The 19,010-nt window shown below is 37.6% G+C and overlaps 1 protein-coding gene across 1 annotated transcript; it reads right to left on the bottom strand.

The window, feature by feature from the left end:
* Positions 1-11,352: 11,352 nt before the first annotated feature.
* Positions 11,353-13,413, bottom strand: LOC128239882 (uncharacterized). The gene is made up of 3 exons (XM_052956322.1): positions 13,064-13,413; positions 12,634-12,830; positions 11,353-12,415 (listed from the first exon to the last, which is right to left on the bottom strand). Exons 1-3 carry the CDS (start codon positions 13,376-13,378, stop codon positions 11,362-11,364), a joined length of 1,566 nt encoding a protein of 521 aa, XP_052812282.1. The 5' UTR covers positions 13,379-13,413; the 3' UTR covers positions 11,353-11,361.
* Positions 13,414-19,010: the final 5,597 nt, after the last annotated feature.

Raw genomic sequence — 19,010 nt, forward strand, 5'->3', positions numbered from 1 at the left:
ATAATGTTATGTCGCAAGCTTCCTATGATGAACCTATTGTGTTTGATGAAAGCATCCATCTCAACAAGCCTTTTGATAACCCCACACAAAAACATAGGTATTTTAAAAGTCTTAAGTTGTCCGTCCCAATAGATCTGTATTCTTACTGCCCAGGCGGGGGCATTTGTATGATCTATTTTGCAGCTCGAGTTCATGAAAACAGGACTGAAAATGATTTTCAGGTTCAACCTTTGCGAGTTGTTTCTAAGATACACAACAAACTCCCTGAATATCACACCAGATACCAAAGAAGGCACCCCTGAATATCACACCAGATACCAAAGAAGGCACTTCAAACAGAAGCTCAGCCTGATATCTTCAGTGAAACCTGCAGTAATGGATTTCTTGTACAAAGAGCTTGCTCTTGATGCATCTGCTGCTTCGAACCCGGTCACACAGCAATGTCTTGAGTTGATTTCCCTAGGAGAGACTGGCCTAGTGGCTGATCTAAGAGAACTGAATCCGGGCAGACCAAATGATAAGTACGACATATTCTTCCAGACACTACAAGAAAAGGTGGAAAACATAACCGCACCTGATGACAGGCGACATGGCGAGGCACATATCAGCAGGTGGATATCACTGGACGAACTTGTAGCAGAAGCCGCCAATGACTGTCCTGAAGGAACATTGATTCCATCGAAGTGTTTGGTGCGACTGCAGTTTACGCCACGTAACAGGTACACACACGCTGCATTGAACTTTACTGGAAGAATTAGGGTACAATATAAAATTCAAAGGCGCCAGCTTAGAGTCAGCCACCAGGACGCTCATTACTGTGCTGCTCAGTTGAAATATATGAAGTCCAAGCTTGTTGAGTTAGGTCCAAAGGCCCTGCTACTTTGCTGTGATGACAAGGCTAAAGTTCCAGTTGGTGATCCTGGAGTGCCAGTATCAACTGGAGTACGGGGGAAGAAGACCATTTCTCCAGTTGCTGAAACGCTTGTCGCCTGTGACCATGACATGACCAAATCCAGTCTGTGTCCATCTGTGTACTTGGAAAGTGACACACCAACAGAGATTAAAGGGTCTCTTGTCAGGGGGCAAGTCAACGTTATAGTGAATGACTCGGTTATGCAAATTTCATCTCCATTCCGGCATGCAGTATCTATATGCAACATCCTGAAACAAAAACCCAGCTATCCCAGCATACTTTTCAAGTTTTCTGATGGTGGTACAGACCAGAGAAACACTCTGGAAGCCGTTAAATGTGGTACAATTTGCATTTTCAGGGAGCTGAATTTAGACATGGTTGTTTTGGGAAGGTGTGCTCCAGGGAACAGCTGGGTTAACCCAGCAGAAAGGGTGATGAGTATCTTAAATCTTGGCTTGCAGAACTGTGCACTTGAGAGAAGTGTTGAGACTGGTGGTGAAAACAAATTCAAAAGCTGTGGCAGTATGCAACAAATTAGAGATGCCATCAGGAAAAATCCAGCACTGAAAGGCACCTGGGAATCTAGTATCAAACCTGTTCAACAAATGGTGGCAGAGAGGTTCCAGAGGCTGAAACTAAAGGATATCCCCTTCAGAACACCTGAACCTGTACAGGATGCTGACATTGACCTGATACAGCGTCATTTGCGCGAGTTATTCCCTGATCTTGACCTTACAAAGCTGCAAAAGGCACACACAAAAAAATGTGCATCATACCAGTCGTGGATGGAGAAGCATTGCCGTGAGCGGCACTACAATTTCCAAATCAGGAAATGTGAAGACCCAGCATGTTGCTCTCCAAGTACAGTACCTAGAGAGTTCCTCGACTGGCTACCTGATCCTGTTCTGGATGGTGATACCAATCATTACAAGCAGTATGATCAGTTGAAAGGTATTGATACTACTGAAGATAGCAGGCCTTCTTACCAAAAACCTGTCCTTGATGACACACAGGCTGGGAAAAAGAAGAAGGCAAGGAAACAGAAGTCAAGTGGGAATCTTTGTAATACAAATCCTCCTGTAGTTTCAGCTGAAACAGAAGATGCTACAAACTCCGAACAACCAACTGCAGATGCTCCTGCATTGACAGCTCAGACTGCAAGGTACATAATTGACTGCTGCGAATGCAGAAAGCCACGTGTGATTTATTCAAAAAATAAGCTGACGGCACGTCAAACTATGCGGCTTACAATGATCATAAGTGAGACTGACTATACATGTGGGTCCTTCATAAGTGGACCAGATGATATTGTACATGTAAGGCCACATTTGAAATGCACCGATACTGTAGAATTGCCATATTACAGTTCTAGTTTAGGCCGGAAGGACCTCTGCTGCCACCGTGGTACTTCACCAGGTGAAGTATCTCAAGAACTCCTGGAGAGGTTCAAAACTGTCTTGCCAATCTGTACCGATTGCTTAAGTGCCGGTTTTGAACCTGTGTACCAACGACCATATGGCAAGAATCATTGAGTCCTGTTTTCATGAACTGAATCGTAAACAGTAAAACCCCTCTATTACGGACACTTAAATTGGCCCATATATGCAATATTTGAGACAGGTGGTAGCTTAATGCAGGTTAAATGTAATGCAGAAAGCTCCAATAGGAGCTTTCTGCATTACTTTCGACCTGCATCAAGCTACCACCTGTTTGAAGAGACATCTATGCTTCTTCATTGAGATGTCGTAATAGAGAGGTTTTACATGTACGTTGTAAACGTTGGACAAGTTATGAAAATCCAGACATGTTTTTGTTCATATACTTACTGACACTAAAAAGAAACGCAGGGTAATATTTTTCCCATAGGCTTGCATGCATTTCTCTCTGATAAAAAGTTCCTATTTATGTTAATTCTCACACAAAACGCTCTAATTGTGTATCATACAAACCAGAAATAATTGTTGAATATAATAGTATTCTTACATCTAACATGTTATAACGTGTCAGTAGTTTAAGAAGTTACCTCAATATGAAACTGCTGGCACTTCTCACAATGTCGGTGTTACTCATAAATAAAATTGCCAGTATATTCTTCAGTTATTTCTGGCTTGTAAAATACATAATTTGAGTATTTTTTGTGAGAATGAACTTTAGAAGGAACGTTTTATCAGCGAGAGTAATGCATACAAGTCTATGAAGAAAATCTTACCCTGCATTTCTTTTTTGCTTCAGTATATATTTTGTCATACGTTTGTTATTAATTACTAAAAACACTATTGACTAAGACCAGCCGCCCAGGGTTCCCGCTGGCGATCGCCATTGTCGCCATTTGCGACAAAATCGCAAAAGTGGCGACAACTTTTCAAATTTGGCGAATTTATGGCGACAACGATTTTTTTCTAAAATATTTTCTTAAAATGACGTAAGTGGTGACCATGCGGCCTGCATGATAATCGATTCTGTCACTGTCATAAATCAAGCGCATCTGCTGGTGCGACAACAAAAATTAATCCGTCATTGTTTATCCGTGCAAGCAGTCACGGCCCAGTCAACACCTCGCTAATTATTGCAGAATTTTATTGCTTTCACGGATAAACAATGACATCCTTTAACTGTTATGTCTCTTATTAGCAAACAATTTTAATATTTAGCTCAACAGCCTTGTTGTTGCGTAATTAACGTGTTAGTTTTAAATATGCAAATCATAGAATTTTATGTTGTCGGAAAGTCACGTGTGATATGCAAATTTCGTAATGACGTTTACGCGCTAAAAATAGACTTGCTTTCGGTTTTGTCGCAATTTGTAATTGCTATAAATGCAGCATTCTAAGAGTTCAAAAAGTGTCAAAAAGATTAACAGAAATCAAATAAATAGGACTAGAGATTACTTTTTTGAAAAAGCGCTTGTCTCCCCTATTGTGTGGTCGTATCTGAGAAACAAAAAAGATGGACATGAAATTTGTAATTATGGACAGGAGACAAACCAACAGTGAAGTTTGGTTTATTCACCTGTATTAAATAGTGAATATCTACTGCGACCTTGACCTTTGACCTATTGATCTCAAAATCAATAGGGGTCATCTACTAGTCATGACCAACTAGCATACCAAGTATAAAGTTCCTGAGTGCAAGCGTTCTTTAGTTATTGAGCAGAAACGAAGTGTGACGGATGTACTGACGGACAGGGCAAAAACAATATGTCTCCCCATTAATTGGGGAGACATAATAAATTCAGTTGAAGCTTTAAGGAGACTTTTTTTTATAAACACAGAATCCTGTCCATGGCTATACTATGACATCTTATCAGTTCTTCCAATCAATCAAACTGGTATAAAATGTAACTAGATCAAAGCATTCTCCTGATATTGCACGGAAATATTTTTTTACATTAGAGGTCACAGGGACGTTGACCTTTGACCTTGTGACCCCCCAAAATATAGGAGTTTTCTAAACCTCATGATCAACCTCCCTACCAAGTTTGGTGAACCTAGGTGCAACCATTCTCAAGATATTGAGCGGAAATGTTTTTTACATTGGGGGTCGCCGCGACCTTGACCTTTGACCTAGTGACCCCAAAAACAATAGGGATCTTCTACACCTCATGACCAACCTCCCTACCAAGTTTGGTGAACCTAGGTCAAACCGTTCTCAAGATTTTGAGCAGAAATGTTTTTTATATTGGGGGTCGCCGCGACCTTGACCTTTGACCTAGTGACCCCAAAAACAATAGGGATCCTCTACACCTCATGACCAACCTCCCTACCAAGTTTGGTGAACCTAGGTCAAACCATTCTCAAGATATTGAGCGGAAATGTTTTTTACATTGGGGGTCGCCGCGACCTTGACCTTTGACCTAGTGACCCCAAAAACAATAGGGATCTTCTACACCTCATGACCAACCTCCCTACCAAGTTTGGTGAACCTAGGTCAAACCGTTCTCAAGATTTTGAGCAGAAATGTATTTTATATTGGGGGTCGCCACGACCTTGACCTTTGACCTAGTGACCCCAAAAACAATAGGGATCCTCTACACCTCACGACCAACCTCCCTACTAAGTTTGGTGATCCTAGGTCATGCGGTTTTCCAGTTATCGATCGGAAACGAAGTGTGACGTACGGACGGACTGACGGACTACCGGACAGGGCAAAAACAATATGTCTCCCCCAGAGAGGGGGAGACATAATTAAACCCCATTTGATAAGGCTTCTAATATGTTGGCTGGAGTAAAGAGTAGGTAGACAAATTTCTATTAGGAAAGTTATGGCCCTAGTTTGACAATGTATATTTCTTTGAGTTTCCATTTATTTTAAATTTATCTCATAATTTCACATATGTATTTTTTTTTATTTATATACTAGTCCATATACAATGAATTTTGTCAACAGAATAACAATTTGCTATTAATATCTTGTGCTTCATGTACAACAAAATGTTATGATTTGCACGACAATGTGCTAATTAAATGCAATTTAAGGCTCTTAAAATGCTTAAACCCCATGAGCTTCAGGGGGCTTCGCCCCCTTGGCCCCCACAAGGGCGCTGCCCTGGACCCGTAAGGGGGCCTATCGCGGCCCCCTTAACCCCCCGCGAAAAAGTGGCGACAACTTTTTAGAACCCAGGGGGAACCCTGGCCGCCCCATTTTCAATGCGGCGGCTGATCTGGGTCAACACTGTTTTCAGTCCCATTTTCTCCAGTTGCTATACATATAATACTCATATCTGGTCAGCTTCCACGATGTTTGCCTCCCATATGTTTTATATTATGTGTCCAGTTCTGAGTCTTCAGTCATTCATAAATACACATTCAATGTTTTATGTTAACATTCCAGGGGTTGTAATACAAGTCTAATCATTTGTTCCTAGTCAATGGTATTAATATTATTATTGTTTTATGTTCACATGCCAAGGGTTAAAACATAGTCTCATAGGCAAAGTATTGCTTGATTTCAAAGGTTTTGAATACATTATGGGAAATAAAGCATTTGCTCCTGATGAGCAAATGCTCTATTTATCATAAATTGATGTATTCAAATGTCAGTTCCAATAGTTGCGCAAATATGTGGCCCTAGGAGTGAAAAAGTTAACTCATTTGGTAAACTATTTATACTTCATGAATACTCATTTAATCATGTGTGTGACCAGTGTAGATCCAGATCAGCCTGCAATGTTCGCTAACTATTTTCATTGATGAATTTCTGACTGAAAAGTGAACAATTGAGGTCCTGATCAGACAGATGCGCAGGCTGATCTGGTAGTACATTGGTCTCGCATTTGATAAAATGTGTATCTATTGAGTAATATGTGTCAAAGACTGGAGAAAAGGGGCTTATGGGATTGAAAACGGTGTTGACTCAGATCAGCCGTCGCATTGGAAACGCGGCGTCTGATCTTAGTCAACACAATTTTCAGTGATTAAGAACAAACATAGTATTGATTTGAAGAGATCCAAAACAGTGTAGAGCCTGTTAAGATGTCTGTGTTGTTACAACAACAACTGGTTAATGTCTACTTTTTGAAGGCCCATAAGCTCCTTTTCTCCAGTCTTGGACACATATATTACAGAGATGTGACATATTCACTTTGAAAAAAGTATTACTTTTATTATTTTAATGTACTGTTTCTTTGTTACTAATGTTTTTGACATTCATTCTAGTCAATAATAAATGTTCAATTGAAATGCAAAGTCTCATGTTTTCAAAGTAATTTTATTTTATTCCCAGAGTTTACATGACAGTTTAGCCTGTATCAAACATCTTCCTTGGTTTATTATAGTCACTTCAGATCTGAAATTGAGTAATAAATATATATTACTTTCACACCACTACCCCCAAAAATGACATATATTATCATGTGGTAGAATTTAACGAACTCATTCATTTTGATGTTCCATTTTATAAAGAAAGTAAAAAAAAAAAAAAATTAAAAAAAAAAAAAAAACCTACCTACCGACCCATGTTTTTTTGGGCATGTAACAGGAAACAAACCTTTTTTTTTTTAGGCCTTATTCAAAATAGTTTTCCTTGTTGTTTTATCTAAATGTGTTGCACAAAACTCCTGGCATTGACACATGTGTTCAACTCTTTCATTGTTTTTACTCTACTATTGTCCTTTCCGATAACTTGGTTACTTCCCCTGATTTCTAAGGGAGGCTACTCCATTTCCTACTTCCGGGGAATACATTTTGCAAGATGGCCGACGTAGACAATGAGATCACTGGGGCGTGTATGAATAACAATGAGTTGACACCATTTAAGGTCGTCGATTTGAAAAGATACCTTGCGAACCGGAAATTGAATGTATCAGGTCTTAAATGCGAATTGATTGAGAGGATAAAAGGCGCATATAGACTTTCTATAACTGACAAACGCGTGCTGGAGGAGAGAGATCGGGAAGAAAGAGAGAGAAGAGCAACCGAACGCTTTATCCTCCCATGTGGCGAGGGTCTTCCACCGCCATCAACACTGAAGGCATGGAAGTCCACTATTGATCTGTTTCCTGCTGTAGAGGAAAAGGATATATACAACTACATTGTACTGAAAAGAGACTCGAAACGTCAATTGAAGGCGAGGACTTATTATGTGGACGGACATGTACAGAAAGTTGAGGTATGTCAAATAGTGAGTTTATAATAAGTCTGAGGCTGTTTTTTCTGCCATGTTTACTTCATCTAGTTATATAATTAGCTCAAGGGGACTATTTTGACTTGGACATAAAAATAATTTGGTGTGAAAAATGTACTCAACATTTTTATGTAGGCGGGGCTAGCCACAATTAAGGGGGGTGTGGTGGATGCAAGCACATGTATGTGTCGAACCACACTGACTATATACTTATCTTAATTTTAAAAAAAATAATGTATTTTGTACAATTTTCATATGTTCTATGATGTATGTTGTTTATTTATTGTCATTTAAATTAAAATATTATTTATAATTTATTCTTCAGGTCCATCTCATAAGCGAAGAGTGCAGCCACTGTTATGTTCAAGCTTCCGTGCTGCCATCATTTCCAACTGCAGACAAAAGAAAGTCACCAGAGTACCAACCCTGGATCCTTCTGTCGAAAGTGACTGGCTGCATACACTCCGCGTTCTGCAACTGTCCAGCTGGGTAAGTTGAATTAATTTGTGATAAATCAAAGTCTCTGATCTGCATTGATGAAAGGTGTCAAACCCACACACGCTAGGCTATTTTGTCAGTATTATCAAATACTTAAACTTGGGGCATTCTTCAAACTATTTCATATCTTCTTATCAAACTTGGTACACTTGTTACAAGAGACAAAAAAGCACATGTTATAACTGTCATAATTTTGGCTTTCATGGTTAGCTGAGTTTTGCTATTTTTTTCTGAATGAAAGAACAGGCGAGCTTATGTATTGATTCAATGAACTCCCTTCACCGTGTTGGTGTTTACTTATGGCACTGTTTGTGTTTTGTATGTTCATGGCCTACCAGGAAATACTAAGTGTAAAATACTGTGTATTCACCTCCATTTTCAAACTTTAATGTTTTGGAATATACATGTAAGTATAACAAGTAAAAAGGCACACATGTAAATGAATTTTTTTATTTTCATCTAGTGAAGGTGAATGCTGCAACCATATTGGTGCCCTGCTGTATGGACTTGAAGACCTGACGCGTAAAAAAACCCTTGCTCCAACATCCAAACCCTGTGCCTGGAACAACTTCAGCATGCTGTCTGCACCACGGAAACGTAAGCTGTCGCCTAGGAAATCTGAAGATCTTATGTTCTCAAAGAAGAAACTGTACAACGTGTCAGTACGTAAAGTTTCTGTAAACAAAAACCATGAACTGAACTCTATCAATGGATGCACTGTTAACATTGACAGATTTAGGCAGAAACTGGTTGGTTCGAAGTTGAATGTAGGCTGGTTAAAAAACTTTGAAATTGAAACAACTGAAAATGAACCAGATCTCCCTGTGTTACATTCTGTGCCATTCAACTACCATGATAGTGTAAACTTGAGGGACAGTTCTAGTAAGACAGTGTTTTTGGATCATTTTGACTCTTTGAAGCAAAGCGCTGAAGAAATTCAATTAACTGAAATCTTAACAAGGGGCCAAAAAAGTGGGAAATGGCAAGAGGCCAGAAAAGAACGCCTAACAGCTTCAAACTTTGGCAGCATCTGTCGTAGGAAAGAATCAACTGAACCTGACGGACTCCTGCGGCAGATGTTGTATTCCAATTTCACAAGCAAGTACACAGAATATGGAATTAAACATGAGAAGGCTGCAAAGAGAATGTATGCGAAAGCAATGCAAACTGACCACAAAGGACTAGCAGTTAAAGACAGTGGTCTAGTTGTATGTGCCGACAGACCCTACCTTGGTGCCAGTCCAGATGGGCTTGTGTTCTGTTCACATTGTACAGAAAGTGTTGGTCTGGTTGAGATTAAGTGTCCTGCCTCTAAGAAATGGAGGATGCAAACGCCTGAGGAATGCTGTGAAGACAATGATTTTTTTTGTCAGTTAGAGAATGGCAAGGTGTTACTCAAGGAAACACACAAATATTACTACCAGGTCCAAGGGCAGATGGGAATCACCGGGAGGAAATGGTGTGATTTTGTAGTTTGGACATGTGTAGGTCTTTCTATACAGAGAATTGCATTTTGTGAATCATTTTGGCTGAAAATGTTGTGTCAACTTGACAGATTTTGCCTTGAATCATACATTCCTGAACTGTACGCACAACGTGTTAAAAGGGGAATGAGTCTGTTCAATTGATTTGTACATCGTCTAGTTATGTGTTGTTTATACATGTACATTTGAATGATCAATAATGGCAATTTATGTGAATATCTTGTTTGCTTTCAGTTATTTTCATAACTATATTCAAAATGAAACTCCAAAATGACTGTATTGTTACTATAATTTGAAACCATGAATAAAAAAGTTGTAAATCTAAATTTTGGGCAGTATTTTGAAAGTATGTGTACTTTTGTCAACATATTGTGATTATGCGATGCTGTAAATCTACTTTAATTATTTCCTTGTTTTATGTTTGACCTTTTCTACTTTTCCTTTCCATTTATCTAGTTTTCAGGGATGTATTTCTGAGCTTAATAAATGGACATATGTTTAACCTTTCAAGTGTGTTATTATTGCATTTTGTGTGCAGGATAGTGATAGCGTTTATATTGCCATTGTTTAAAGAAGTAGCTGAGTTTTACTCTAAAACAATTGAAGATGTTCAATTGAATATTGGTTTGCATGTAGCTACTGCACGGCCCATAACTCAAGACTGTCGAGTTGTTCTCCTTTTCTGACTTGCTAATTAAAAACAACAAATGAGTGTTACTTTCTTATGTTTGCAGGGTGCAAAACTTAAAGGGGCTATACACCGTGTGATGAAATATCGAAAAAAAAAAGAAACTTGTCAAAAACTGACATAAACTTGGTATCAATGTGTACAATGCATTGAAACTAACTAACTGAAGTACCACATACCGTAGTATACAATTAATTTATTTTCGCATTATTTTTTCCATATTTCTCCATTAATTTTTTTTTACTGGGTATGTATACCTAGTAGAATTCATTCTTATGCGTGATTTGCTAGTTGATGATATCATGGGATATAACCAAGTAAGGTATATTAGCTTAAGCATTCATATGGTTTCGGATAAGCCTTCGTAGCAAAGTGGATACAACACTGGACAGCTATTTTGGTGACACTAGTTCAATCCATAGCTCAATTTTCTTTTACATTTTGGTATTTCTTTACCATTATCATATCAGAAGAGTAAAACATTTTATTAAATAATTTGTCCTGAGATTTGTTACAGAAAAAAACTTTATTGGTGCCAATCTGGTGTACAGTCCCTTTAAACATTGGGACATATTTAGCATGGGGCTAGTTTTTTTAATCTAATGTATCTTAAAGTTAACATTTGTCGGGCATTTCAGTTTGATCTATGGCACTCTTGCCTATTCTTATTTCCACTTAGTTCAATTATGAAACTGATATGAAAATGGTTCATACTGAAAAATCCTTTAAGCAATTCAATACTAATGATTTGAAGTACGTGGTAGATCAATTACACATGGCAAATAAAAAAAAACTCATTTCAGAGCCAAACTTAATAAGTGATCTTTGACTTTTATTCTTAGAAATGTTACAAATAATAAAACCACAAAATACAAAGCAGATGTTTCACAAACAAAAAATTATATCAATAAATTGATCAGTTAATGCATACATGTTTCAAATCAAATCTTGAAATCCATTCACATGAGCATATTTCCTTATCCATTTTTGTCAAACCTGAATCAAATGTGTAATCTCATATGTTATCATATAACTTGCTCGAAAAAATGATTTTAAAACAAAATTGTAATTTCATTGTTCTAGTTAGAAGTATACAAGTTTTTATCCCTAAATCTAATGCTTGATATATACAAACGCTTTCATTGACACATGAGTTATTATTGAACAAGTGGTGGCCATAGATTTGTCAAATATGTGCATATTTTGAACACTTTAGAAATTCTCCTTGACTGTGTTATAGGAATATTGCCATGCAATATTCGAAAGTTCTTGATTCTCTCCATTTGCCTTTCAACATGTATTCGTAAACTTGCAATATCATTTGTAAGGAGAACCTCACGTTTAGAGAATTGTTTTCCTTTCTGTTTAAATGGTGGAATAATGAGATGAATGCCTCTTGGAGTAGTAAGGTCTGTAATAGTGAAACCCTTATCAACCATTATGGCGTCTCCTTCTTCAAGCAAGTCCAAGAGTCCACATTTTTCTGTGAGTTTCTTGTCACTGGTACAGCCCACCCAACAGTCAGAAACAAAAGTTACAACACCATTTGGGCTTATACCCACCAAAATCTTATGAGTCATGTGAGACTTGTAATCACTGTACATTAAACTTTTCAAAGAAAGAGAACTGGATGTTTCACTGTAAATTTCAGTGCAGTCGATAATAATTCTAGTGTTAGAATATTTCTCTTTAAATTGTTCAGGCATGTTATTTTTCACTACCTCACGAGATGGCCATTGAACAAGAAAGGATAATTGTACATGTAAATAGTTGATCCATCTTTCAACAATGTCACTACATTGTGAAGTGGATATGCAAAACCTAGTACCTAGATCTTCAAATAACAGACCTAGACGTAGGCGCATCAGCACCATGAAAAATTCATCCAGAACACTTAGAGTTCTTGGCCGTCCTCCATCTGAATCTTTATAGTTAAGTTTCCGCCTTGATGTCCGCACTTCAGCTTCATCCTTGATTTCATCAAACAAAGCTTCAAACACAACTCGATTAGGGATTCCGGTGTAAAAACTGACCAAATCGTCATTGTATTTTACGTCATCATATGTGAGCATAGGTAGCTGACATTGTACACCAAAGTCTCTAGTAGAATGTTCTGTTTGTGAACTGAAGTCTGCTGTTTTTCCCAGGAAACTTTCTTCAGTTTGTACTTCCATCACTGCACAGTTGTTCTCAGTCTGTGTGTCACAACATCTGAAACATATACAAATTGATCATGTACCCATTTACCACATCTTACATGTACAGTCTGGTAACCCTAACCAAATGTTTGTTTTTTTGGCCTTAAACATTTACAAACACTTAAATTTTCCTATTTTTGTTAAAGAATGAAGAAAAATGATCAGAAGTAATTAACTTATCAGATCGATTTCATAGCACAAGAAGCAATATATATATATATTGAACAATACCTAAAGGACTGATTCTGTGGCTGTAGTACTGGTCCCATGCAGTAATCATGCAGGTGGACAGAGGTATCAATGGCATGCCCGGAAGGGGATACAAATGACAGTTGTGGCTGTATACTATCATCATTTGACAGTTCTAGGTCTAAATCGTCATTGACCGTATCACCATCATCATCATCACCTACGTCTTCATCAAGGAGCTGAAATTGCAAATGAAACTGTATAAGATAAATGTTTTAGTACAAAATCTGCCAGGCTATATGGTACACATTTTTCCAGGCTGTATTTGAAAACAATTCTTTAATCATTTCTTAAATTACAAAATTTACAAATAAGTGCTGTGACATTGTTTTTAAGCACCGTTGATATAACATAATTCATTTTGAGGTGCATGTAAGGAAGAACTTAAACTAATATAAGAAATAAAAAATACCGTTGGCTGGAAGGTTTTGGTAGCACCAGTCTCAGTTGGAAACATAGATGGAAGTGTATGCTGGAATGAAGGTCCTCTGAAGCCAACAAAATGCTCACTACACAATCGTCTGTGTTCATTCCACTGGAACGATCTCATGACCGTTTTACATCGCTGCACCCACACACGTTTTAAACGTTTGTTCTGAGGAAAACGGTGCAATGACACTTTTCTCCCATCAATAACCTTTCCTCTGTAAATTCCTTTACAAATACAACAGTACTTAGGGGTTTTCCTGCCCGTTTTCTTTATTAGTTTTGAATCTTTACTTTCCATTTTCACTTGTTGCTGTTTACTTCCTGGTTTGTGTAGTCCCCGGAAGTAAATTTCCGCTTTTTGCGCATGCCCACTTGAAGAGTATTCAGGGAAAGATAATCGAGTTATCGGAAAGGACAATTAACCCAAACATGAATAAACATGTAATCTAAAATAAACACAAGCTTTACATTGACTCAATGACAAGTATTTCCAAACCATTTTGTGATTTAAAATCCATAAACACCACCGACCGAACTTGTGAATCTAGGTCACCGGTGTCAACTTAGAAAATTAACTTTCGATTTCACCATTCCCACTTAGTGCACTGTTATTTGATATTTAACCATAAAATGTTATAAAATGTATTTCTCACACATAATTTACAGATATTTGTGTCTACTAATTCGATGGCAGCCGCTGACACTTTTATTTTTTATCTATAACAACAATATTTTCATGACCTAAATTTGCGGGGAAAAACAACAATCACGTGACAGCTATTGTTTGTGTCAGCTGTTAAATTTGCCAATGTTTATTGCTATTGTTATTTTATCAGCTCCTGCATATTTTAATTAATTATTTCATACAAAGAATGACTGCTATCGTCAATTCCGCCATTGCCAACGGCGCTGCCATAACAGTTGACTGGCTCACATACTATCACTATAAATTGGCGAATACGGCTACGGAACAACAAACCAGTCAAAATTGACTGCATTCGTACTCTTACCGTTCGTTTTTCTTTCGTTTCGCACCAAAATCAATACGGTCGGGAAAATAATTTATGAAAAAAGTGAAATATTTTTTTTGTACTTTTCGGAAAATTAGACCCGCCGGTTTTGTAAACCAATTTATATAAAAGTAGTGGCCTAAAGAGAAAAAACAGTACATAGAGCAGAAAATGGCCCAAAGCCAGCCAGAAGTTACAAGAAAAACAATTTTTTGTTGGAACAACTGTTTTAACAAAATGTCCACAAATAACAAAAGACTTTTACATTAAAAAGTGTGACAATATTCTGAAAGTGATTAGGAGAAGCAAAAGCTCAGTAGATACTAGTAGATTTTGAAAAGCCAGGTATGCCAGTACCATCTGTTTCATCTCATCTTAAAATACAATGTTTAAAGACATCATGTCAGACAGAAAGAACATTATACTTTTCCTTTGGAAATTTTAAAAAAACAGTGCAAAATTGAACTTACTTTTGGACATTTTAGAAACAGTGTAAAATTTTACTTTCTTTTTGAACATTTGATCAATGCAAAAAACATTTTTTAATGCTGCCTTGTGTGCCTTTAAATCCCATATGGCAAAGACGTTCGATGCTTATGTGACATAATTTACAAATACTAATAAAGAGCAAGAAGTTCCAGCAGCTCAAAGATTCTCAATAAGGAATAGAAGGCGACCTGACCATTTTTTTTAAATGATTTTTAAGCATTGCAAAGAGACCTCTTGGTTCTTAAACGTGCTCGGTGTAAAGCACCAATACATGGGATACAACTTTCCTGGGTTGAAACCAGTACTGAGTACACCTGAGTAATCTGTTATGCATATGTTGTTACTTATAGTCAAATAGTATTATACTCAAATAGCTGTACACTGTGATTTATATTGTTGTAACATGGGCAGACTGTGAAACTTTTAAGGAAATAGTTATTTATTTTATTGTTTACAAAACAAGTCTTGTAATTTTGTCACTTCAAACTTATGCTTGTCACTAATAACATTAAAAAATAATTACTTTTTAATATCATGCCTATTTTAACATCTGCTATTTTTTTTCATCAGGTTTTATTGTGACCATACTCTCAAAGAAATGTTTTAACATAATATTCCAAAAAGCTTTAGAAGCATTAAGAATGATTACAATTTAATACCATTGTGTTTTTTCTACATCTGCTCACATTTGTGTTTAGAAATAAAAGCATTAAAAACTTTGTTGGCTCCTAGTAGTGATTAGAAAGGTTATTGATGGTTTTAATGATACAAATAGCAATGTATCAATCCAAGTAGTGTCAGTGTCAGTGTGGTATCATATTATTTAATCCTCTCAACTTGTCATTAGTGCTTTCAATAGAATAATCATTTGCATTTTCTTTTAATCAAATCAAGCACAGCAGGTAAAGAGTTGCTTTAAATAATTTGCATTTTCTTTAAATTAAATAAAGTGTTGCGTTACATGTTTTGCAATGAAAACAATATATTGATCTGCAATAGCTGAAAGATACTAAACTGTTTTTGCATTTAAATGCTCAACAACATACATGTACATAAGTTTAAGAACGCATGGATGTGCTTACACACCAATCATTAGCATATTGAACGTTTGCACATTCTAATGAGGTATAAGCTTACTTAAGACACAGAGTGAGATGGTGTAATACCAGAGACCTCCTGGATATTTTATTTGCTCTATAAAAAGCATTATGCAGCATTATGTACACCATTTTTACAAGCATTATTCATTTAATGTCGGCGCTAGGAAAGGGAGTAGTCTTTTGGTATGTAAGTGATAAGGATCAAACCTCACGCTCCGTAGGTGGATACAGCTCGATAGTGTTGTGGAATATGATTAGCTTATCATAATGCTTACATTTGACTCAGCTGTTGGTCAGGGTGGGATTTCTGCCTGATAATGGCAAGAAATCTACCGCAAACTAATCACAAAACAAGAGGCCCAAAAGGGCCTATGCTCTACTGGCATGGCACTTGTGGTCATTTTTAATCCAGAGAATGTATGTATGGGTAAAAAGCAACAGACATATAGTTCACATTTTGTGTTTGTGTTACCTAAAAACGTTGCACGTTCAACATCTGAGCCCAGAAAGAATTGTAAGCAGATTAGTTACATGAACTATTTTAATATGTGCCAAGTAAAAGTCGTCTGACAAAAAAAATCCTTTCATAACTGTACTCATGGTAAAATTTTCTGTAGTTTTAATTTTTTTTTAAAGTTGGTCAAAAGGTCAAAGTCAAGGGCATTCCAGGACAACATTGATGTTCATTTGCAAAACTGTAGACATGGTCTAAATATCATTGCTGTAGCTTTAAAAACAAGAGATGTGTGTCAAAAAGTATGCCCTCCCTAAGCGTTATGTTGTCAGGATTATATGTACAATTGAATGCAATATGCATGGACCGAAATGACAGCTGATTTGTCACTGACATTGGATGCCATTGAGGCAGTTTCAAGATTATGAACATTCAAGTGTGAGGATAGAGTGTGTTATGACCATGACCTTTGACTCTATGACCTCAAAATCAATGACCATATATCTTTTTGGTAATTATATGAGTTACTATGGGGAACTTTTTATATAAAATGTTCATACTATGCAGGTGCAGAAGAATGCCAAGTGAAGGGAAGTGGCAAGGCTAATCGCTGTAGGGCAAGGTTGAACTGTTCCTGTGGCCCCACTCCTACCAGTGTTTTTGCAGCGCACGGGGCATCCGCTTCAATGGAGGTATCCAACACACGGGCTACCACTGCCACTCCAGTGACAAACACAGACTAGGTAGCTGCCACTGCCAGTTACCACTGCCACACCAGTGACGAACACAGACCAGGTAGCTCCCGCCCCAATGGTAACCACTGCCACTCCAGTGACGAAGCAGACCAGGTCGCCCCCGCTTCTATTGTAACTCCTGCTCCTCGGGTGACGAATGCCCCAATAAATCATTCAACAGCATGATGCCGAGGGAAAACTTCAACCCATCTAGCGGTTCCTTCAGCTGACAGACAACCAGCAACCCTAATATACTCCCGACAAACTGTGGAAGATACCTGAATGACAAATTCATGAATGCCTACACACACTTTGGTAATGTGATGGTAGATAAAAGTATGATGAAGTTAAAGGGACGGAAGTTTGGTCAAAGCCAATCAAGTGGGGAATAAAGCTTTGGGCCCTGGCAGAGACTGGCTATGTCCACTGACTCCAGATCTACACAGGGAGAGAAGAACGGGTGCAGGGGAAAGGGCTCGCCCACAGAGTTGTTCATGAACTTACAAACCATATTAACTTTTCTAATGTATGTGTCTTCATGGGCAATTTCTATTCAAGTCAGGACTTGTTTACATCTCTGTTGAATGTTGACATTTAAACATGTGGGAATGTACGCTCACATCTGAAAGGACTGCAACCACATCACCTCCCCAAGAATGTCAAACTCTCCAAGCATGAGTTCTTAGTGGCCCAGAATAATGAAATTATGGCTAGCTGCTGGCGAGACACCAAGCCAGTTATGCTTCTTATCCATGACCCAGATGGTGTTGGGGCCATAAATCGAGGACCAGGGAATCCCGAACAGCAGCATGTGTGGGTCCCAAAGGCAATTGAGGACTACCAGCGCCACATGCAAGGGTTGGATCTATTTGATCAGATGGTGGGATGTAACATGTCCAACCATCGATCATAGAAGTGGTGGGATCATAGAAGTGGTGGCGTTATCTATTCCACCACATGCAGATGTCTGCTGCTCACAATGCCTATGTCATTGCACATGATAACAATCCTGAGGTCATTCAGTTGAAGTGGCCTCAGTTCCAGGACCTTGCAGAGGACCTGATAGAGAATTACAAGGCATCTCGTGCAGCACCATTGACAAACATTGAGAACTTGCCACCTGTTCCTCGGACAACATGAAATCAAATAAAAATTGTTTGAAAAGAAAAAGGCGTGTATAGAATGTCGCTCAAGGGCAGCCGCCAGTGTCAGTGTGTGAGCTTTTACGACGCGATTTTCCCCCTCTGACGGGCCCTGGCCCCATTCCCCTAAAAGTGAAAAAAAACACTGGAATAGGAGCCGACCCTAACGTTTTTATAGTCAGTTTGAAAAAAAAAATTTTTTTTTTTTTTTTTTTTTTTTGCTTTTCAATATGTAGTTTAAAACCTTAATTGCTTATATATAGAAGATAACTTTATCACCATTCTCCAATGATGAAAATGACATTCTTCTATAAAGCCTTATAAAAAAAAAAAAAAAAGCCTACCTACCCTACCGGTACCTATTTTTGAAAAGGATGTAACCCTAACCAAACAATTTTTTTTTTTAGGCCTAAGCCAAAACTCCCGATAATGAAAGAAAAAGAAAATAAAAAAAAGATAGTAGTAAGAGAATCTACCAATCTTCCTGGTTATTTTTTTTTTAAAATGGTTAGAATACGAAAATCATTTCATGAAACGTTTTAATAGTAAGTGGTTGTGCTGGAACTAATATGAATTAGGTTGTGATTGCTTTTAACATTTTAATTTACCGTATTTTCCCGACTATAAGGCGATCTGCTTATAAGACAAACCCCTAACTTTGCCAGGGCTTTTTCACCAAAAATTGTGAAGAGGCCTAGCCTTTTCATTTTGGGAAATTTAAACGCGTGAAATTCTGCAAATTCGGAAATGCGTTAATGTCTCAAAATGGGGAATTGATAACAATATAATTCTATGGAGTAATTGGTCCTCGAATAACGTTTAAATTATACAGCTTTCTTCTTATGTCAACTTAAAAGATAAAAAAGAATAATTTGAAATCTGGTGTTTTTGTCTAGACAGGGTACCCGCTCTGTAGGCGGATGCCTATCCACTTAGAGACTAGGCCACAGAGACGGTTCGATAGTATTGTTAACAATAGTAATAAAAGTGACTTTACTATT

Source organism: Mya arenaria, chromosome 7, assembly GCF_026914265.1.
Source record: "Mya arenaria isolate MELC-2E11 chromosome 7, ASM2691426v1".
NCBI classification, from domain to species: domain Eukaryota; kingdom Metazoa; phylum Mollusca; class Bivalvia; order Myida; family Myidae; genus Mya; species Mya arenaria.